Source organism: Ruditapes philippinarum, unplaced genomic scaffold (genome assembly GCF_026571515.1).
Source record: "Ruditapes philippinarum isolate M1 unplaced genomic scaffold, ASM2657151v2 ctg3997_1_1_1_1, whole genome shotgun sequence".
NCBI classification, from domain to species: domain Eukaryota; kingdom Metazoa; phylum Mollusca; class Bivalvia; order Venerida; family Veneridae; genus Ruditapes; species Ruditapes philippinarum.
This window is the reverse complement of record NW_026866047.1, coordinates 20,449-45,614: the sequence shown is the minus strand read 5'-3', so window position 1 is coordinate 45,614 and position 25,166 is coordinate 20,449. Positions and strand designations below refer to the sequence as shown.

The following is a 25,166-nucleotide window of genomic DNA, read 5'->3' as shown; positions in this document are numbered from 1 at the left end:
CAAACTTACTGTACACGCTTAAAGCTACCTGTACAATCAAACTATACAAATCTGTATAAACTAAAGAAGACAAAATATTTATTTTATGAAAAGAATAAAGAATCTTAAAGCCCGGATAATGTCTCAGAAATTATTTTATTTCTATTTCTCAAAAGCTTTTAATGTTTTGTGTTCTGATATAGTTTTCAAAAGGTAACTCATTGGTCAAGTTCCTGAACCATTTTTTTTCATCTATTGCTGTTTGGCAATTAGTACAGTATTTTGTATGAAAGTTAAAATACTACTCTGCTTACATATTGCTATTTACAAACAATTTACATTTATCGCTACGTTCTTCATGTGTGAAGTATCTAAAATGCCCTAAAATCGGTATTTAAACATAATCAAATTTATAATTGCCTGTTTCTAAAGAAGTTAAATTTATTCATTTTTGAGGCATTCTGTGCCTTTAAAATAATGTGATACGTTTTGTTTGTTTCAATTATAGTGTCGATATCTGCTGTTGACCCGGAGATGTATTTTTAGTTTTCTTTGTTGAAAATTGAAATCGAATAATTGTTTGAATAATTTATAAAGCTATCTTTTTGACAATCATCAACAAAGCTTATAATTGATTTCTTTTTCATTTACATTTCTATTCTTTGCAATAACCCCATATTCAATGAACTTTTCAAAAATGGTTGCAATGCACTGACGCATATTAAGTGCGTGTAATTTAAGTGTTGTAGTTAGCTGAAAATCGATTTTGAAAAGATTGTTAAATCATTTTTTTAAGGAATCCTTATATGCAAAACGATTTAGTTTTGACTTTTTTTCCTCAGTGGGTGAAGTCAATAGGAAGTCAAGGTTAATTGCATGACAACATGCATTTAGAAAATGGCGCGTTTGTAGCGTCTGAATTACGTAATTAATACATTATCATGCCGACGGTTTGCAGGTTACAATGAGTATGCTTTGCAGACGAACTTAAAATAATTAAATGTACTGTAAGGTAATTTGCTAACCTTCGGCATTTTCAATAAAGTACTGCCGGTGGTTTGCATAATGCATACACCCTACCCAAATTACACGTCCAGTCTTCACTAAAACTCTCCGAGGGCGTGCCCGTGGCGGTGAAGATACACGAAACGTCACGGTTATTTCACCTTATGTAATAACCTGGCATGACTAACTCGTGTGGGGAGGGGGAATAATGGTCAATTTTCTTTTGAAGAAGACATATGTCGACTCCATGACACAACTTAGTAAAGAGGGAAACTTAAACATAGAAATGGACCAGCAAAACGAAAATATTCTGGCTCATATTGCTTCGACCCGGCGACCAGTATAAGTAATCGTGACACAACACAAAAACACGCACAAACACAAATGTCCCATCCTTTGTCCCAATGCCGACATTCTCTGGCACCCTCTGCAATGTGTAAAAATACGCATTAAAGAGTTATTATAAATATAGACACTCTCGCAAAAAGAAACCCTTTATAAAAATATTTACCACACTTTAAAATTTGAAATGTGAAAAAGAAAAAATAATTAGCCTAATTAATGATTTTATATAAAGTGCAACCCCTCTTTACATGAATACTGCATATAAAAGAAAAGTTCTCCTGTGCCAATTACCAATTTTGTTGCTCTATTCAAGATTTAATTTACAACATAATTATACTTAAATCATTTTACAGTCATGTTTTATTAAGTCATTTTCGAATTCATACAAATATCTACCCATTTAAGCTGAAAATTCGATTTAACAGGTAAACTTGTTCAAAAGTACACAAAATATAAACAGATATAAAATTACCACTACGCGCCCTATAAAGAATGCACTTCTTTTTTTGTACTCGTCACATCAAGCATTTTCACCCCCTAGTTACCGACGCTTCAATGTAAACATTGACGAACAAACTTGAATATCGTTTCCATCTAAGTTACGCTGAAAAGTATCATTGCTTCTGTATTGGTTGGATTTGTGGAGATTATTGCAATCTGGTATGTAAATTCTTTACTTAAATAGTCATATTTAATTTTATTCAAGCATTGGTCTGTTGCTGATACTGCAATTGCACTTTTCTTTGATGTTGTTGTTTGAATTAACGTCGGAAAGAAAAACTCCAGTTGTATCGATTTTACAGATAAGCAACCGCTTCCTTGTTTCAAAACAGAGAAACAAAAGGAAGACCGTGGAATCGATCCATTACTCTATTTAAATGCATTATTGATAATAAGCCTATCGTTTAATGATGAATTGTAAAAATGTTATTTTCTGTAAAATATCATTCAATGCTATGCCTTCATTTTTGTTAACATTAAAATATAAACATATAAAATTTTTTCAGTAAAGAGTATTATTATCGTACAAATACATAGAAGCTAACGATATTGTATTGTTTTGCCTTATCAGTTAATTAGTGCTAAGTTTAACAACTAGGAAAACCTATATTCGTGGTCGAGGTCGATCTATTTATGATATAATAAAATATTGACTTCTTTATACTTAAGTTTGAAATACGACACTTGTGAAAAGTTTAATGCGTTTTGTGGTCCACTCGTACAAAAGACTTTTTGAAACGCTACCAAAACTGCACAATTTCATTATTTAATAATAACAAACGCTTGAGCATGTGTCATGACTATATTCTCCTAGATTTTAGTAACCTCAATGTAAGCTTATTCTTTTCTTATGAGCAGAAATCTCCATTCAATCGATTTGATTGAGACGGATTTTTTTTCAATAGTATCACAAGGTATGCGTGACGAAAATTAAACCATTAACCCATCAAACTATCGATTTGTATTGATTCCTTTCATGAAATCACTTTCATTTATAGCTTATGAATACATCTTCATCACACAGTGAGAGTTATTGTACATGTAAAAGATAAGTTTAAACTAAATTTCCATATGCAATTGACATAACGTCACTTTTAGCGTTAAAAAACGAATTGTTATTTATTTAATTATAACTGGTTTTTAGATAATTGAGCTGCGTCACGACAAAACGAACATAATGGGTTTGCGACCAGCATGGATCCAGACCAGCTTGCGCACAGTTCGCTTACAAACTCTATAACAAGTAGAAAAAAAATATTTTAACCCTTATCACGTTTTATATCTTAAATGGACTTGTCCATCTTTCACTTTGGACCTAATCATTCATCATTTCTAGGGATATTTTTAAAAGTAACTGCTGACTAAACAGCACAATTGCGAATATGCCGTGCGCTAGTCGCAGTTAAGCTTTAGAATTTTAAAACCATATTATACGCTCCGACTATTTATGATATAGGACGATAATAAACAAGAAGTAAAGTAAATATTGACTTTGGTAGGAGTTTTAAAATAAACTGTTGACTGTTAAAGCAACTCTTTTTTTATACGATAAGAGATTAACGTAATGATGTTAAGAATTGTGATACATTTAGATAGAAAAATAAAATATATAAACATAACGATAAACATACAAGATACAAAGAGATAAAGAGTTAAGATACATATACAGTATGGATATTGAGAAATATACGAGTAACCGACATAAAAAAATGAATATATAAAAATACGAGAAATTAAAGAAGCAGATAGAGAGTTGGAGAATACATGAGACAAAGAGATAAAATACATAAAAATGAAGCATTTTAGCAAAAGCATTAGGAACTATAGTATAAAGTGGAGAGATAACAACAGAAACAAATAGATCAAAAATACGAAATGAGATAAAAGCAGGTTGAACAATGAGATAAATAATAAGTTAACCAATGATTAAAAAATGAGATAAAAAATCTAGTCTGAACAATTATATAGATAACATATAGACACATGATAGAAAGAAATGAGATAAAGACAGTCTGTCAATGAGATAGATAAAATATTAACAAATGATAAAAAAGTGTGATAAAAACAGTCTGGACAATTATATAGATAACATATAGACATATGAAAGAAAGAAATGAGATAAAGATAGTCTGGGCAATGAGATAGGTAAAATATGAACAAATGACACAAAGAAATGAGATAAAAACAGTTTCAGTTTGAACAATGAAATGGATAACATGAAAACCATTGATATGAAGAGATGAGATAAAAACAGTTTAATCTAAATTAATGATATAAAGAGATAAGATAAAAACATTCTGTACAATGAGATATATAACAAATAAACCAATAAGATAAAGAAAAAAAGATTTTTAAAAAAGTTTAGTTTGAATAACGAGAAAGATAATATATAAACAATGATATAAAAACAATGATATAAAGATTTTTTTTGGTTTATTCTTGTGGCTGAGCTGTGTCATATCGTATTTTCGCACCGCGAGCTGCAAGGCGAAAACACGATAATACGATACAGAGCGAAAATATGACACACCCATATTTTATTTTATGAATCTATGGATGTTAGAATAACGTCAAGCATTTTTTGCTTAACAGAAGATAAGTGATTTGGCCATAATTTATACTCGTATATGAAATATTAATGCATCATTGGCAATTGTTGAAGAACAACAAGGTTCGTCCTCTAAAACAAACAATATGTTTATTTTCTTTTTCTTTCTTTCAATTTCATTTTAGATTGTAACAAACAGACAAGACCGGCCATGTACGCACGCTACAAACAAAGCCTTGCTGGGAAAGGAAATACTACGAACTCCTACCCTAGCTATGGAGAAAAAACAGTTGGCTTCAACAAGAAAAAAGGTAAAAGGTACGGAAGCAAAGACGCACCGCCATCATATGAAAATCTTTACTATGGCAACAAACGAAAGAAGGGCTATTCCTGGGAAAGGTTGCGGAATATGTTCAAAGCGTGGAAGGTCAACAGGGCCTTAAAAGCAGGAAAAGACGGGAAAGAAGCAAATGACGAAAAAGAGAGAACACCTTCACCAGCAAGACCAGGTTTGTTAGTTTATTTTATGATGATTGACTTGACAAATGTATTTAAACAAGCACGAATCAGTTTCATAAATTATATTGTAAATTTAATGTGAACATTTTGAAACTCTATCATGTATCCCTTTTTTATTAATTTACTGTTTATACTTGTATGATTATGCATAATTGTATTCCAATAAATGGGGTTCGACAATTGTTGACCCGAAGCTTTAGAAAAAGGGGAACAAATGAGCACTATGTTGGTTTCTGATTGTAGAAGTGAAGAAGGTTAACTTCTATAATATTATTAATGTTCATTTTTAAACCTTGTTTTAAAGCTTACAGAGGAAATATAATGACTGCAAAATATAATATTCAAAGTGTTCGTTCAAAGAAGCATCTTAACAGAACAACTTTTGCTACAAAATCATTTAAATGCTAGCACATGGGGTTTGAATTCTAGAATTGTCAAGCACATTGAAAAGTAACACAGCTTATATGAATCATTTTTTCAAGACATATTTTATTACAGAAACGCCTCCTCCACCACCCAAACCGGTTTTGCCGAAAGAAGATCTAGCAAAAGAGCTGTATGTCAAATCTGTCGATCTTCATATTAAAGAGAATACATTGGAACATAGGTAATTGTTAATAAACATTTATAGTATGTGAGAAGTTAGCAGTTAACAGTGAGCTAAGCAAAAAGGCATTACGATTTATATAGGGAAATCAATGATCTGCTGTTATGCTCAGCTGGGTAAGCAATCTAGCAGAGCATTCCAAATAAAGTGTAGAAATGCTTTACTCGTATGCTCAGCTGGGTAAGCAATGTAGCAGGCCATTACTAAATAAAGTGTAAAAATGCTCTGCTGGTATGCTCAGCTGGCTAGGCAATCTAGCAGGGCATTCCTAAATATAGTGTTAAAAATACTCTGCTGTTATACTCAGCTGGCTAAGCAATCTAGCGGGGCATTCCAAATTATAGTGTAAAAAGCTCTGCTGTTATGCTCAGCTGGCTAAGCAATCTAGCGGGACATTCCAAAATATAGTGTAAAAATGCTCTGCTGTTATACTCAGCTGGCTAAGCAATCTAGCGGGGCATTCCAAAATATAGTGTAAAAAGCACTGCTGTTATGCTCAGTTGGCTAAGCAATCTAGCGGGGCATTCCAAAATATAGTGTAATCATGATCTGCTGGTATGCTCAGCTGGCTAGGCAATCTAGCAGAGCATTCCTAAATATAGTGTTAAAAATACTCTGCTGTTATACTCAGCTTGCTAAGCAATCTAGCGGGGCATTCCAAATTATAGTGTAAAAAGCTCTGCTGTTATGCTCAGCTGGCTAAGCAATCTAGCGGGACATTCCAAAATATAGTGTAAAAAAGCTCTGCTGTTATACTCAGCTGGCTTAGCAATCTAGCGGGACATTCCAAAATATAGTGTAAAAAGCTCTGCTGTTATGCTCAGCTGGCTAAGCAATCTAGCGGGGCATTCCAAAATATAGTGCAAAAATGTTCTGCCGTTATACTCAGCTGGCTAAGCAATCTAGCGGGGCATTCCAAAATATAGTGTAAAAATGTTCAGCCGTTATACTCAGCTGGCTAAGCAATCTAGCGGGGCATTCCAAAATATAGTGTAATCACGATCTGCTGGTATGCTCAGCTGGCTAGGCAATCTAGCAGGGCATTCCTAAATATAGTGTAAAAATGCTTAGCTGTTATGCTCAGCTGGCTAAGCAATCTAGCGGGGCATTCCAAAATTGTGTGTTAAAATGCTCTGCTGAATTGCTCAGCTGGCTAGGCAATCTAGAAGGGCATTCCTAAATATAGTGTTAAAAATGCTCAGCTGTCTAGGCAATCCAGCAGAGCATTCCTAAATATAGTGTAAAAATAATGCTCTGTTGGCAAGCTCAGCTGGCTATGCAATCTAGCAGAGCGTTCCAAAATATAGTGCGAAAAATGCTCTGCTGGTATGCTCAGCTAGCTTAGCAATCTAGCAGGGCATTCCTAAATATAGTTTTAAAAATGCTCAGCTGGCTAGGCAATCTAGCAAAGCATTCTGAAAATTAGTGTAAAAATGTTCTGCCGGAATGCTGAGCTGTCTAGACAAACTAGCAGGGCATTCTTTAATAAAGTATTAATTTCGTTGGTCTGCAACTGATTATTTGGCACTAGTAGACTTTCTGAAATATTTAGTGCCAATGCAGATAATGACATTTTTGACTTCTACGGGACCCTCAAGTGTCTATTTCTTTGGTCTCCGACTGATTCTGGGACGATCGCAGACTTTCAGGAATTTTTGGTGTTAATGACATTTGTGATATTTTAGGACCATCCAGAGTCCATTTCGTTGGTCTGCGAATGTTTCTTGAAGCAAAGACTTTCAGAAATTGTTTGGTTCCAATGGAGATAATGACATTTTTACTTCAAAAGGACCCTCCTGAGTCTATTTCGTTGGTCTGCGACTGATTCTGAGTCACTCGCAGACTTTCAGGAATTTTGGTGTCAATGCAGAAAATGATCTTTCTGACTTATTGGGACCTTTCTGAATCCATTTTTTTGGTCTGCGACTGATTCTGAGGCACTCACAGACTTTCAGGAATTTTTTATGTCAAGGCAGGTAATGACATTTTTTACTTCTAGGGACCATCCAGGGTCCATTTTTTTGGTCTCCGACTTAATCTTGGACAGTCACAGACTTTCAGGAATTGTTGGTGCCAATAGAGATAATTACAATTTATGACATTTTTGACCATCCAGAGTCTAATTCGTTGGTCTGCGACTGAATATTGGGCACTTGCAGACTTTCAGGAATTTTTGGTGCTAAGCCAGATAATGACATTTTTGAGGTAAAAATGCTCTGCTTATGACTAAGGGGTCATTAAAAGTAAAAAAGTCATGATCAGCAATGGCACTAAACATCCTGAAAGCCTGCCAGTATCAAGGAATCAGTCGCAGACCCAAGAAATATACTCTGGCGGTTCCCTTAAAGTCAGAAATGTCATTATCTCCATTGGCATCAATATTCCTGAAAGTCTGCAAGTGTCTCAAAATCAGTCGCAGACCAGCGAAATGAACTCTGGTGGGTCGCTAGAAGTCAAAAATGTCATTATCTCCATTGGCACCAGAGATTCCTGAAAGTCTGCGAATGTCCCAGAATCAGTCACAGACCATAAAAATGGACTCTGGCGGGTCCCTAGAAGTAAAAATTGCCATCATCTCTATTGGCATCAAAACTTTCCTGAAAATCTGCGAGTGTCCAACAATACGCTGCAGGCCAATGAAATGGACTCTTAAAGGTCCCTAGAAGTCAAAAATATGATTATTTCCATTGGCACCAAACATTCCTGAAAGTCTGCGAGTGTCCAAAAATCAGTCGCAGACGACCAAAATGTACTCTTGAGGGTCCCTAGAAATCTTAATTGTCAATATCAGCATTGGCACCAAAATTCCTCAAAGTCTGCGAGTGTTCTTTAAAAAGTCGCAGGACAATGAAATAGTCTCTCAAAGGTCCTTTGAAGTCAAAAATATCATTATTTCTATTGGCACCGAAAATTCCCGAAAGTCTGCGAGTGTCTCAGAATTGCATAGAAGTCGAAAATGTCAATAAAACATACAACAATAAATCCTGGAACTCAGAATCAGTCTGCCAACTGAGCATTCCGCACGAGCATTTTTTAACTATATTTCGGAATGCCCTGCTAGATTGCCTAGCCAGCTTAGCATTCCACCAGAGCATTTTTACAACATATTTAGTAATGCCCTGCTAGATTGCCTAGCAGCTGAGCATTCCACCAGAGCATTTTTTCTCTATATTACGGAATGCTCTGCTATAGTGCCTAGCCAGCTGAGCATTCCAGCATAGCATTTTTTACACTATATCTAGTAATGCTCTGCTAGATTGCTTAGCCAGCTGAGCATTCCAACAGAGCATTTTTTTCACTATACTAAGGAATGCTCTGCTATAGTGCCTAGCTAGCTGAGCATTCCTGCAGAGCATTTTAACACTTTATTTAGTAATGCCCTGCTAGATTGCCTAGCCAGCTTAGCATTCCAGCAGAGCATTTTTACACTATATTTCGTAATGCTCTGCTAGATTGCCTAGCAGCTTAGCATTCCACCAGAGCATTTTTACACTATATTTAGGAATGCCCTGCTAGATTGCCTAGCAGCTTAGCATTCCAGCAGAGCATTTTTACACTATATTTAGTAATGCTCTGCTAGATTGCCTAGCCAGCTTAGCATTCCAGCAGAGCATTTTTTCACTTTATTAAGGAATGCCCTGCTAGATTGCCTAGCCAGCTTAGCATTCCAGCAGAGAATTTTTACGCTTTATTTAGTAATGCCCTGCTAGATTGCCTAGCCAGCTTAGCATTCCAGAGAAGCATTTGTACACTATATTTAGTAATGTCCTGCTAGATTGCCTAACCAGCTTAGCATTCCAGCAGAGCATTTTACACTATATTTAGTAATGCCCTGCTAGATTGCCTAGCCAGCTTAGCATTTCAGCAGAGCATTTTTACACTATATTTCGTAATGCCCTGCTAGATTGCTTAGCAGCTTAGCATTCCACCAGAGCATTTTTACACTATATTTAGGAATGCCCTGCTAGATTGCCTAGCCAGCTTAGCATTCCAGCAGAGCATTTTTACACTTTATTTAGTAATGCTCTGCTAGATTGCCTAGCCAGCTGAGCATTTCACCAGAGCATTTTTACACTATATTTAGGAATGCCCTGCTAGATTGCCTAGCCAGCTTAGCATTCCAGCAGAGCATTTTTACGCTTTATTTAGTAATGCCCTGCTAGATTGCCTAGCCAGCTTAGCATTCTAGAATAGCATTTGTACACTATATTTAGTAATGTCCTGCTAGATTGCCACAAGCTTAGCATTCCAGCAGAGCATTTTACACTATATTTAGTAATGCCCTGCTAGATTGCCTAGCCAGCTTAGCATTCCAGCAGAGCATTTTCTCACTATATTTAGTAATGTCCTGCTAGATTGCCTAGCCAGCTTAGCATTCCAGCAGAGCATTTTACACTATATTTAGTAATGCCCTGCTAGATTGCCTAGCCAGCTGAGCATCCCAGCAGAGCATTTTCTCAATATATATTTAAGGAATGCCCTGCTAGATTGCCTACTATCTTAGCTAGCCAGCTGAGCATTCCAGCAGAGCATTTTAACACTATATTTAGTAATGCCCTGCTAGATTGCCTAGCCAGCTGAGCGTTCCAGCAGAGCATTTTTTTCACTAAAGCTAGGAATGCTCTGCTAGATTGCAAAGACAGCTGAGTATTGCAGCAGAGCATTTTTACACTATATTTAGGAATGCCCTGCTAGATGCCAAAAACAGCTGAGCATTACAGCAGATCATTACCTTCCCTATATAAATTGAAATGCCTTTTTGCTTAGCTCACTGTTCACTGCTAACTTCTCACATACACATTTATATCCTCTTTGTCCGTGTTTGCTTATTGCTTCTTTCTTCTCAATTGATGCGGTTGTGAATACAAAGCAAAGTATTAGTAAAATTTTAAGTCATTGTGTAAATCCGGCACCGTATATAAAACCTTTCAGAAGTCAACGATTGTTTTTGCTCTTTTTCGTTTCGGAGCTTATAAGATATGATACACGGGTGAGACAGAACTTGCCGGTGTTTTTTTTTTGTTCAATCTTTTAAAATGGGGCAAGAGACATTTGTTCAGAAATTGCAGATAATGATGAGGTAACACAACTTATAACATATAGGTCACAATTGATGAACAATTATAGAAAATACTTATTAGAACATGTATACTGAAGTAGCGACCAATGACTTTTGCGCCGAGAAACACTTTCTATAAAATTTATCTAAACATTATATGCACTTCAACAGATTGCAAGATTATAATGTATGTTTTCTATTGTCTATTATTATTCTAGAAATTAACGCTTACTACGCTAAATGTTCTGAAATAGACTTGTCGAACAAAAACTTGGATATGTAGGGGAAATTCAAACTTTGTTACGACTGAAGAGCTATTTTCATAGCCGATTGGCTGATTGATTTTGGTCTGCACTGGTCGTATGGACACATTCATTCGCCACTATTGAACATAGTATAGAACTGGTACAACTGTAAACAGGGTCTTTCAAATAGAATTCTATTTGAAAGACCCTGCTGTAAACGACCGGCTTCTATATCTGAAACTATGATATTTAGATGCAAATACATTTTCATATAATATTCTTTCTTACGGAACTTATGCAATGTACATACAAAATATAAATATTATTACAATATATAATCTTCACGAGAAGAAAAAAAAGAGAAGAATGTATACCGCATTTTCTCGGACTAATGGGCCGCCGCCTATATGTTAAAAAAGACGAAATTTCCAAGCGTGCGGTTTATAAGCTGACGTAAATTTTATTTTCCTAGTAAATGATCTTTACATACTAAGACCTTTATATAAGCAGTGTGTTTTATTTCAGAAAAAGAATTAAAACCCAACTTAAGAATTCCGTTTTTTTCCCGCAATTTATTCCTCTGTGCTAAATTTGGTAAAAACTAATATAATAGTTCTCATATTTTTTCATGTCAGGACTGATGAATATGAATGTACGAGAGAGAGAAAGGTAAACGATAAAGTAGTGCCGGCGGAACTGGTCGTTCGTCGGGGAGATAATATCAAGATGACAATAACGTTTGATAGACCATACGACAAGGAGAAAAATGAATTGCTCTTGTGCTTCACTCTAGGTAATGAAATTGTTTCTTTATGATGACACGCACTGTAGAGTTGATTTTAGATTTTTTGATTCTGTATTTGTCGGGGGGGGGGGGTATTTCTTTAATGAATTTATTTTGATATTTTTATTAAATAATTTATTATTTATTATATATATTTATTTATTTTTGCGGCGGGGTAGATTTTTCCTTTTGTTCACTTGTTGTTGATGATATCGTTCTTGTTTATCGGTTGTTATTAGTAATAAATGATATAAAGGAAAGCAAAACTTCCACTTTCAAAAATTATATGCAGTTATTTCCAGTCCTTAAGCAAGGAACACTTTACAAACGGTTCTGAAGTGTTTTTACTAAACAAAATTACATTTTACACTTTATTCAATGGCGGACGATTGCTGATTGTTATACATGTAATTGATACAAAAAAAGGAACTCATTAACTTATAGAGGTCTTCTATATTTTATTAGGAGAATGGGCAAAACCATCAGGAGGTACTAAAGCTCAATTTGAAATAGACGAGTCCGGGAAGCAAAAGTTTACACCTGATCAATGGGGCGCAACTTTACAAAGCAAGTCCGGAAATGACGTCACTATTCTGGTAAATTAACAGGTTCCCCATTTACATATTTTTCATTTCGGTTTAATATTTAATATTTTATTATTATTATTATTATTATTATTATTATTATTATTATTATTATATATTATTATTATTATTATTATTATTATTATTATCATTATTATTTGTTGTTGTTGTTGTTGTTGTTGTTGTTGTTGTTATTATTATTATTAATATTACTATTACTATTGTTATCATCATCATCATCATCATTGTTGATGTAATTATTTTTGTTATCATTTCATTTATTAAGGTACATATTCCCGCCAATTGTATTATCGGGGAGTGGAATTTCTATGTGAAGACAAAATGTGAAGGTAAAGACAAAGATGGCAATGATAAAACCATCATTCGTCAGTATGAGCAAGAAGACGACATCACAATTCTGTTCAATCCATGGTGTCCGGGTAAGTCATTCTTCAAATTTCGTCACTTTCCGTCTTATTCCGTTTGTTTTCCGGAACATTACGAATTTCTTTCCGGTAACGTTCGTGATGTTCCGTTACTTTTAATAAATCAGCAAAATCTTCAAAATTACGAGGAGTAATAAGAAATCTTAAATGAAATACTTATAATTATATATATTTTTTAAAAATTGTATGCATAAATTTAGCTAACAATATCTGTCAACTAAATTGTCATGATGAAACCTGCAGCTTCAAATCAAAATCACTTGAACGATTCTATTGATTGACCCAATTGATTAACAATACTATATTTGTCTGCTTGATGGTAATATTTTTGTTATTGGGTCCCTTTTTATTATCAATTGATTACTTCCATCTTTTCTAACTTTAAGATGGTGATTACTTTTAAGGCTATGTTTATTTTGTTAGATGACACTGTGTACATGCCGCAGACTGAGTTGCTCGATGAATACATCCTAAATGAAAGTGGTGCTGTTTGGAGAGGAAATTATACACAACCAGGGGCGAAAGAATGGAACTTCGGACAGGTATTTTATATAGCATTATCCCTGTTTTCGTAATAAAAATTTGAATTAAAGTACCTTGGCTTCCATGAAAAGTTAGAGATCGTTGAAATCGCTAGGCATGGTACACATTGATCAGATATGACACAGGGCTTTGGTTTATCCACTGTGTTATATTGTATAGTATGATAAATGTGTAATATAAGCGTCTAAGCTTCTAAAAAAGGCACTTTGCACAGTAAAGTTGAAATGTTATATTGAATAAGTCAATAAAAAAATAATTAAAAGGCACACTTAGCCTTTAAAAAATTCAATTCTTAAGAAAAGTCAAGCATATTATTAATAATGCTTTAATAATGCATTTAAAGAAAGTTAATTGTAGATAAACCTACAATAGTAGCATTGGAGGTACGGTAATTGGTCGTAAAGAAATCAAAATGTAAATTAAGTTGTAGTTTGACTTCCATTCAAAATTGACTTTACCAATTGCCAAAGAGTGAAAGAAGCAAAAGGTAATTTATCTAAATGACCATTGAGTATTGGTTCTTGAAAACTGCAACAAGAAACCAAAAATAAAAACGTTTTTGTGAAAAATATATGACAATATTTCCGATGTTGAATGTACCTGTACACTGTAAGGTGTATTTAACAAAAATCACAACTATAAAGGTGAAAAGATTTTATTTTTAGTTCACTTATGTTAGTTATATACTATTTTCCTTTTGGTTATTTGTCTTAGTTTAAATGTTTAAGTGTGTATATTCATATTTAAAGATGGTAGTGACATCTTTATTCTTTTCGTTAGATATGTTTATATTTTGTTATCTTTTGTTTAGTTTCAGGCCGGTATACTTGAGATAGCACTGATGCTGGTCACTCAAGGGTTTGACCCATGTAGGTTGAAGCCGATGTCGGATCCAATAAAAGTCAGCAGAATGATAGCTAAAATGGTATTAATAATATTTGAGCGTTCATTAAACGCGTTTCCTTAGGGTGCATTATCATTCTTTTGCATGAACACGGACCATCAGTCGAAATTGGAAAGTTAGGTTGCGCTAATGAAACAAATCATTGCATAAAATAATTTATTAGGACAAAAAAAAACTCAAGTTTTCTCGACAAATTGAGCAAATTTTAAATCCAAATTTAATCGCAACTTTTTGCACTGTCAGTCAATCTTTTTAAGAATAATATAAATAGTATTTCATTGTAATATTAACGTTTATTTAAAACTAGGTGAATTCGTCAGACGACTTTGGTGTATTGACCGGAAACTGGAGTGGAGATTATAGTGAAGGTGTCTCGCCTTCAAAGTGGGTGGGGAGTGTCAAAATTTTGAAACAATGGTTTGAAAGTGGACCTGTGAAATTTGGCCAGTGCTGGGTATTTTCTTGTATCACAACAACAGGTATATGATAAATATGCATGAGTAAGTACTGCCCCACAGTAACCGTAGTTTATCTAAGCAAGCACTACGTAGGCGCACTACACAACTTTCTCCTAGAATTCTTAGCTTAATAAAGTTGCTCCACTAAGAACATAAAATTGAAATAACTTACGTAAATTAACTGGGACAGTTAAAAAGGAAAGACAATAAAAGTATATTCAAAAATAAATTGATATCAAGTCCGATGAGTTAAAAGCAGTGAAACGCTTTCGTTTTAGTGTTATTTTTCACAGTAAAGATGATATTCCTGCACAAACAGAGTGAGAAATGGACTGATATCTTATACACGAATCTTAACATCATAAAGTAAATATTGACACCTTTTCCAGGGCCTAAGTTAAACTTACTTGTGTAAAAGAAAAAATAAAGTTGCATGTGTGTTTGACTGTGAATCGTGTTCGATTCCCGGAAAACGCATATCTCTTTCGCTGTAATTGATCATGAAATGCTTTCTACGGTCATTTGCACTGTACCTCTGCTCTATCAAGTACAGAAGTTATTAGTTCCATGCGAAAGTGAATGGATTTAGTACTGGTCAACTACTTGAAAGCCTGCCGAGGAATTGTGCTCTGGTAAATTCAATGTGGCCTACTGCCGTGATCCTAAGTGTAAACTGCCAACGCAACCCATCCACAATTAGTTGTACATGATTGTCTATTTGCAAAAATAAGAATTTGATTTTTTTAAACTGAATTCGGATACCATATAAAGTTATAGTTTTTCCAATACTTCAGTTGTAATTACTTTTACTCATATTAGTTTGTATGGCATCTTTTACCTCGATTGTATTACTTATTCCAGTTTGTAGGGCACTTGGTATTCCTTGTAGGACAGTCACAAACTTTGCCTCCGCCCATGACACTGACGAGTCTAATTGCATAGAGAAATACTTTAAACCGGTAGGAGGTGTAGATGAAGAGATAGAACATATGAACTCAGACTCTGTGTGGTAACGCTTTTAACTTTATAAATATCTTGCTTTCTGTACTTAAATTATACATGTAGATTAACTTTTACCACGTTAAGTATCAATTTTGAAAAGTGATGATAGAAGATCATGATCCGACAGCGCAGATGTGCTGACAGATCTGGGTATTCACTGGTCGCATGGCTGCGAGCATGGTACTGGTCGTTTAGTATTGATAACATTCTCAACTTGTTATATTTCTAATAACGTGTTTGCCTTGTTTCGATTTTGGAACATTCCATTTATAAGATTAGCGATTTCATTATAAAATTGCTAAATTTGGGCAGACGACAGCATAAATCATGTTCACGGCACGACTAGCACAACACTGTTGGCATAGTTCTATTGATATTAAAACTAGCTTAACATTTTTAAATGACCGCTGCAATTGTTCGGACTTGTGTGATCAGTCGTAGATTTATCGTCTGCTAATGTCGTCATTATATTAAATACGTGCATTACATAAGCTGTAAATAAGTTCATCTTTCGATGTAGATCTACTCTATTACATTTTCTTGAAGGAATTTCCATGTTTGGAACGAAGTTTGGTTTGCAAGACCCGACCTGGCCCCGGAATTTTCCGAACCTGGATGGCAAGTTATTGATGCGACCCCGCAGGAAACTAGTGAAGGTATAATTATACGTATATTAACTTTGTTTCTTAAGTTTAGGGGTGGGGAGATATCCAGCTTGAGCACAGATATATCGGTTAATTTTGGGATATAAAATCTTAGGTTTTATTGTTTAACATGTCCGTCGATATGAAAATGATATTTGATTGTGCCGTATGGTTTGCCTCCCCTTCATCCGGTATTTAGCAGCGTTCAATTGTTTGTCCACCTTTGATCTGAATAGCACTGAGATGAGTATCTGGGTGATTTTTACGGTCGCCACACATCTTTTTATTTCCTGCTGTGGTGTATGTTTGGAGCATGCTTAAGCGGAGCAAAGTTTTCAGCCATGCCATGACGCTATGAAAAGTCACAATAAAGCAAATATGCTAAATTAATGGCCGTTATGCCTCAGAAACGACGAATATTTTGTTCCTTTTTAAAAACCGACGTCGTGTGTTTTATAGCGTCTAAATGATTGCTTTATAACATGTTAGATGAGAATGACCTGAAGAAAACAGCGTAGAATGTGAACTTTTTAATCACTATAACTGTATTGATTTTCAAAAAAAAATAACAGAAGCAAAAGATGGTTCATGTAAGTGAGTGAATGAGAGTGAACCTATTGGAAACTATAACATAACAACAGAAATAAGAGCTTTTGAGAATAAAATTAAAATAATTTCTGGGGCATAATGAGCCCTTAATATATAGATATACGTAAATCTATTTTGTAGTTATAACTTATACGAGTAGTATACTGTGCTCCTCTTAGTTCACGGTACTTAACACTTTAAAACAGTAAAGAAAACAAACAATAAACTACACTACAAAAACTGTCATAAACTGTATCATTTAGTCATTTTTCTGATATATGACACAAGGAAACAACAATATATTCAATAAAAATAAGTTTAAATTTGTCAGATGTAGACCGTTTGTCGGCCATTTTGAAAACGGTATGTCATCATTAAACTCGCGGTATTGGTGTTTTTTTCAGTTTTTTCATGTTTCAGTTAAAATTTCTATATGTTATTTTGCATAATTTTAAATATTAAAAGTACCTTTACATTGCAACTCAAAATTTATTCTTTCAACAAACAAGAACATTTATAAAATGATGATTGTTTCAGACGTATGCACAAATTTAATAGACTATGTTTTTTTTTGCAGAAGTATGTAAAATGTTGTTCAGTTTTACGTAAAAAGCTATAGACTTAAATTATTTTGCACAAAAACTTTGTTGTTAAGGTGTTTGAATAAAATATGTCAATTCGGACCAATTTTAACACTGGTCACATGAAAATATGCCATTACCGTGAGATAAGTGATGACGCGGAATTAGTGATGTTGAGTATATTATGTAGCTATTAAACAGTTTAGTCAATTTAAAATTATGAGCGTTTTTGCTGACAGGAGTTTATTATAACCACAGGTCAATACACATGTGGACCTTGCCCAGTGGCTGCTGTAAGGAAAGGTCTTTGTAATTTTGGTTTTGATACCGGTTTTGTCTTCTCCGAAGTCAATGCGGACAAAATTCATTGGAGAATACATCCGGGCGATTCATACGAGCGTATAAAGATGGAAAAAGATTCGTAAGTACGAGTAGATACACCATGTCATGTGATTGACCAGGATCCAACGATTCTGATTTTTTTGAATCTATTATTAACCATATAAGAATGTTTCAAACTGCAGTTTTGCAATGAAACCCCTGTTGTTTTTTTTTTTTTTTTTTTTTTCAGATGCGTTTTAGGAATTTACAAATAACTGATAACTAGACAATAGTTCTAAAATGAAATAATATTAATACAAGTTTCCTTTTTATGGAGAAATAACAATTGATCGTTTTGAAGTATATGAAATAGTTGGGTCAAAGTACGAAAGATTAGACATAAGCAGCTTAAAAACGACATGTCTCCGCATTTAAGCTAATTTTTATGAAAATTTATAGAATATATTTAAAAGTAAAATATTGTGATTGGAAAAAAAAGTACTTTGCGCATTTCAAACGGCACTTACAATCCACGTTATTTACCGAAAAAATGTTTTTAAAAAAGTGCGAAAATAGCCCTTAATGTGTTAGTATCGCAATAGAAATATGGTGATTTACTGAAAAATCCGTCTTTAATTGCACAATACATGTAAATTATGACTTGAATTTTGAATCTTTTTACTTTTCTTAAAAATCCTAAGTTTTCTTAAATTTTCACAAGTTTGATATTTCTGAAATATTTTTACTCATCTGGAGGCGGCATGCAACTTTAAAAGTCCATCCAAACAAAATATAATTACTTGATCGCATTCAAAATTTTTGTCAATTATACAAAGTACTAAATAGAAATCATTTAATTCGTCCTTACACATGGTCACAGTGATGATGTTATGACTCTATTTTACCCGCTTTCGCAGACACGTTAATTCTTCAAGTAAAAAATGAATTGGAACGTTTCAAATCAAAATTGGTAATAGAATAGTACCTGTGTGGGTGTCTGTGCGCAAGTTCCCCTTACTACGGCATCATAATTTGAGACTATCAACCCCGATATTCTTGTAAATCTCTTACATATAGATTCTGCACACCATCTGGTGCACATACATACTGTACTTCAAGGGATTTTCTGTCATTTGCTTTCTTTTCCGATTTGAATTGTGTCTCATACATATAAAACTGTTTAACAGTGTAGGAAAGTGCATCAGCACGAAAAAACCAACAGGACAACCATTCAAGTACAAGTCAAAAAAATATCATGAAAGAAAAATATATTCGGAGGAACAACGGGAAGATTTGACCCTAGCATACAAACCAAAAGAAGGTGAATATTTTTATTTTATTTTCAGTTGAAAGCTTAATATTATTTTAATATAATTGAAAATAGAAAAAAAATGTTTTTGGGACTGTTTTGGCAAAATAAGTTAAAACGTTATATTCAATTTACTCTGCTTTTACGTTAATCTGTACCTCTCAGTTAATTACTTTGCTAAATATTTGATCAAAATTCATGCGTTACGGAAACACTTTCTGGTAACGTAACGTCCCGATGTCGTTTTATCAAACACGAACAAATTTTCGAATTTTTGTTTTTGTTTAAGAAATTTTCTTTGGCATAATGTCCAGGAAATATTATTAAGATTATATAAATTTGTCTGAAATTTTTGAATAAACAGCGGTTGTCATCAGTTGTTACTAGAGAAATTGCTTGCGTCGTATATTTTTATACTTCATAACTAAGATATAAATCAATTGAAAAGAAGAAGAAATGATTTTTCATAATGATACTTGTTGCCTTATGATTGTCTCATACTTGGGAGTTTTTGATCCAGAAACTTGGAGAGTTGAAGATAAGATTCTGTATAAGCCGGTGCTAGGGTGTATTGCAGATATTGTACTTTTTGTACATGTAATTATTATAATAATTATTATCATCATCATCATCATTATTGGCTCATGAACGAACTCAAACAACGAATTGAATGTACTCATGTATTGTTAACATTGTTTTAGAGTGATCTCCCTTTACCGGAATATTTTGTTTTGGAAAGGTAATTCACATCTCATGTATTTTGGGAAATTTTCTAGGTTCGGAGGAGGAACGTGAGACTGTAATGAACGCCCATAAAACAGCCAGGTTTCCTGTTCGAAAAACATACCTAGAAGAAGAGAAAGTCGAGGTTGGTAGTTAGGACCACTTCTTTCTTTATAAACGTTTTCATACAATCTCAACAAATAGTTTCTTCTATTTTTTTTGTTTTGCAAAACTTGACAAAAGATAAATGAACATGGTCTTTAAAGCGTGAAATAGGTAATCATAATTTAAGCCCCTATCCACTTTAAAGTGATAGCATTTTTCATGTAAGACATATAAATTGAAACTTCTTTCGTATTACTAAATAAGAAAAGCATAATGTGAATTTTCAAAGTTTGAAAAAATAAGCATGATTTAATATGTATACATAGAACATGAGTGAAAATGGCGTCCGTGCTGGAGTTGATTATGATCGTTTACCTCAAAGCACTTGCCCCTCTCATCTACAAAGGACTTTGGACTTTTACATGTGAGGACGCTTCCCAGCTATCGATGGTTCTAGTCAGGTGCCCGTTCGTTTATTTCTGAACTAATGAACGGAAGTGCAACTAAGGTCTTCTTTCATAAGTGATGATGGAAAGTCGCCATGTAACTTAGGTGTTGGTTCGACGTAAAACCAACAGTAAAATGAGTGGAATAAAATTAAATACTGTTCAAAACTAAAATCGAAAATAATTGAAGTCACGCTCTAGAATTTTTATTTATACACTGTATCTTTAACAGCCACTTCAGTTTAGCCTGTCTTTTGATGACGTCATGATTGGCGAGAAAATGGCGGTTAGATTCACGGCAAAGAACGCCGGAAGTAAAGAAAGAAAAATTCCAATACTTGTTTTATCTGCTTCACCTCAGGCCTATACTGGTCATCATACAAAGATATTCCACAGGAAATTATTTTCAGACCAGGTGTTGGCCGGAAATGAAGGTAACATGCGATTGTTTTCTATTTTCAATATCGTACTATTATCATTGTAAGAGTCTGTTTATTTCTTAATATTCACTTATCTATCATATCTTTTTCGAGCTTCATAGTCTTTTATAAAAATATAACTTCAATTCTACTGATGATAAAATAACATTATTTATTCGAGAAGAAAACTGTTTCATCTATTTATGGAACGCGTATACATGTAGCTATTTATAAGAACAAATACTAGCATGTAGCTATTTATAAGAACAAATACTAGCATACTATTTAATCCAAACCTAGTATGTTATGTAAATTCTTAATATCTAAATATGTATATGTATGTTTGATTTGAATTTTCAGAGAAGGTGTTTGAAACAGTTTTAGAGCCTGCTGAATATTTGGAACATCTTGTTGATCAGGCGCTTATTAGTATTGTAGCAACAGCTTATGTTGAACCATGTGATGGTGAACCTGAACAAATTGTACGAGAGGAAGCTGATGCAAGATTCCGTCGACCAGACATTGATGTTGAGGTACATCCTTAAATGTGCCCGAAGAACAAAGTAGTAAATAATACACTACGTCCACAGTACTTGACATACTACGTTCATAGTACATGGCACACTACATCCATAGTACTTGACACACTACGTCCAAAGTACATTACAAACTACATCCACAGTACTTGACACACTACGTCCATAGTACATGACACACTACGTCTATAGTACATGATACACTACATCCATAGTACTTGACACACTACGTCCATAGTACATGACACACTACGTCCATAGTACATGATACACTACGTCTATAGTACATGACACACTCCGTCCATCGTAAAGGACACACTACGTCCATAGTACTTGACACACTACGTCCATAGTACTTTACACACTACGTCCATAGTACATGACACACTACGTCCATAGTACATGACACACTACGTCCATAGTACATGACACACTACGTACACAGTACATTACACACTGCATCCATAGTACTTAACACAATACGTTCATAGTACATGACACACTGCGTCCATAGTACAGACACACTACGTCCATAGTACATGACACACTACGTCCATAGTACAGACACACTACGTCCATAGTACATGACACACTACATCCATCGTACATGACACACTACGTCCATAGTACTTGACACACTACGTCAATAGAACATGACACACTACGTCTATAGAACATGATACACTACATCCATAGTACTTGACACACTACGTCCATAGTACATGACACACTACGTCCATAGAACATGATAAACTACGTCTATAGTACATGACACACTCCGTCCATCGTTAATGACACACTACGTCCATAGAACTTGACACACTACGTCCATAGTACATGACACACTACGTCTGTAGTACATGATACACTACATCCATAGTACTTGACACACTACGTCCCTAGTACATGACACACTACGTCCATAGTACATGATACACTACGTCCATAAAAACTTGACACACTACGTCCATAGTACATGACACACTACGTCTATAGTACATGATACACTACATCCATAGTACTTGACAGTTGACACACTTCGTCCATAGTACATGACACACTACGTCCATAGTACATGATACACTACGTCTATAGTACATGACACACTCCGTCCATCGTAAATGACACACTACGTCCATAGTACTTGACACACTACGTCCATAGTACTTGACACACTACGTCCATAATACATGACACACTACGTCCATAGTACATGATACACTACGTCTATAGTACATGACACACTACGTCCATGGTAAATGACACACTACATCCATCGTACATGGCACACTACGTCAATAGTACATGACACACTACGTCCATAGAACATGACACACTACATCCAACGTACATGACACACTACGTCCATAGTACATGACACACTACATCCATAGTACATGACACACTACGTCTTTAGTACTTGATACACTACGTCCATAGTACTTGACACACTACGTCCATAGTACATGTTACACTACGTCCATAGTAAATGACACACTACGTCCATAGTACATGACACACTTCGTCCACAATACATGACACACTATGTCCATAGTACATGACACACTACATCCAAAGTACATGACACACTACGTCCACAATACATGACACACTACGTCCATATTACATGACACACTACGTCCATAGTACATGACACACTACGCCCATAGTACATGACACACTACGTCCATAGTACATGACACACTACGCCCATAGTACATGATACACTACGTACATAGTACATGACACACTACGTACATAGTACATGACACACTTCGTACATAGTACATGACACACTTCATCCATAGTATATGACACACTACGTCCATAGTACATGACACACTACGTCCATAATACATGACACACTACGTCCATAATACATGACACACTACGTCCATAGTACATGAAACACTACGTCTATAATACATGACCAGTAAGTCCATAGTACATGACACACTACGTCCATCGTACATGACACACTACGTCCATCGGACATGACAAATACGTCCATCGTACATGACAAATACGTCCATAGTACAGGACACTCAGCGCCTTTTTCACATGGCACACTACATCTATAGTACACAATATACTATGCGTGTAGAGCATGACATACCTTGCTTGTTGTTCATCGCAAGATATGTCCGTAGTACATGACATATTTTGCTTATTGTTCAAAACAAACTAGGTCCGTATTACATGGTATTCTATGCCTTTGGTACATGGCAAACTATTCCCCTTGTACATGACATACAAAAAGAGTGGTATATGACAAACTAAGTCCGTCGTACATGACATACGAGGCCAGTAAAACATCATTTCATGATAAAATATGCCCGAAGCACATGCTTTACTATGCCATTTGTACATTACAACCTAGGCTTCTAGAATATGACACGTTTTACCTGCAGTTCGCAGCAAACTAGTGCAGTTTTCACGATTGCCCTCTGTCTTATATCAATAATTATTCTCACCTCATGGTTGGCCTGGACAGCTAATTAGTTCGCCTTGGAACAAACATTGTTAAACTACGATTATAGAAATGAATGACCATAAATATTGTATATAACTGTTAATAGAATTTTGAAACTGTTCTATTGTTAGTGCCCAGACGAGACAAAATGTGGAGAAAACACTACATTCGTAGTAAGCTTTGACAACCCTCTAGATAAGCCACTTACATGCTGTAACATTTCAATGGAAAGTATCGGCTTTAAGGACTTCGATGACCTTCCAGTCGTGTAAGTTATCCTCAGTGATTCTTTTGTATATATGAGCCATGTCACGACAAAACCAACATAATGGGTTTGCGACCAGCATGGATCCAGACCAGCCTGCGCATCCGTGCAGTCTGATCAGGATCCATGTTGTTTGCTATCAGTTTCTTTACTTGTTCTAGGGTTTGTAAGCGAACAGCATGGATCCTGATCAGAATGCTGGAATGCGCAGGCTGGTCTGGATCCATGCTGGTTGCAAACACATTATGTTGGTTTTGTCATGACACGGCTCATATTATGCTAATAAATTTTGAGTATTTTGATAAGAGGAAATATCAGTTTAAGAAGAAAAACCACTGTACATTACTTGAAGTTGGAAATGTTCGTAATAATCATTGTTTGTTTCAAATCTAAAAACAGCCAATGAGTGAGCCGACCCCATACCAATCCCCAACCCTCCTAAAAAAGGGAAGAAAAAACTCGAAATTTAATGAAATGCATTTAATTAACTTAAGCCTCCTGAAACAGGAACACACATGTATATTTTTAGTTACATCAGTGCCAAACTCATTACCAAATAATGGCTTAATCATGTTTATAAGTTTCAATTGTGGGGAGAAACATTGTTGTTATAATTCAAATTTAATCCGGGTTATTCTTACTGTTCATCGTCTGCCACTTTAAACATCATAAAATTGCCTAATTTGAAGGATCAAAGAACTACTGCCATATATAAATGCGTATAAGTTTGTTTGTTTTGTTTGTTTGTTTGTTTGTTTGTTGCAAAATAAGTATCATAATTATACTATTTATTTGTTAAAATGTAAAACTTTGATGTAAACATTGTTAGTGTATACATATTATGTTATAAAAAGGTTTTGCACAAAAAAATAGCGCAACACAATCATTTTTTCTCCTCTGTGAGGGCCCTAAATGCTCATATTTTACTTCAGCAATATTCAATCATTGATCCCAATAATGCTTTTTTCAAAGTATCATATATTTTTCATTCATTCAACAGGGATGTTCCTGCTAAAGGGACCTACAGACAGGAATTCACATTACCGGCTTTGAAAGCGAAGAAGAAAGCAGCCGTGTACTTCAGCTTTGATAGTAAAGAAATTGCCGACATATCAGGGTCTGCAAGCCTACAAATTAATCCATAGTTTTTTTACCCTAGAAATGAGACTTAATATGCAAATTGTGATAAAATATAAATCTTAGATAAGTTTTTTACAAGACTTTTTC

At 34.7% G+C, this 25,166-nt stretch overlaps 1 protein-coding gene across 1 annotated transcript; it reads left to right on the top strand.

Annotated features, from left to right (window-relative positions):
- Positions 1–1,832: 1,832 nt before the first annotated feature.
- LOC132731111 (annulin-like) lies at positions 1,833–25,166 on the top strand. The gene is made up of 18 exons (XM_060717228.1): positions 1,833–1,989; positions 4,564–4,887; positions 5,396–5,504; positions 11,444–11,601; positions 12,058–12,188; positions 12,463–12,616; positions 13,046–13,164; positions 13,977–14,090; positions 14,377–14,548; positions 15,389–15,536; positions 16,076–16,185; positions 17,601–17,763; positions 18,851–18,984; positions 19,749–19,840; positions 20,479–20,680; positions 21,026–21,198; positions 23,806–23,942; positions 24,940–25,166. The coding sequence occupies exons 2-18, from the start codon at positions 4,590–4,592 to the stop codon at positions 25,082–25,084; spliced, it is 2,559 nt and encodes an 852-aa protein (XP_060573211.1). The 5' UTR covers positions 1,833–1,989; positions 4,564–4,589; the 3' UTR covers positions 25,085–25,166.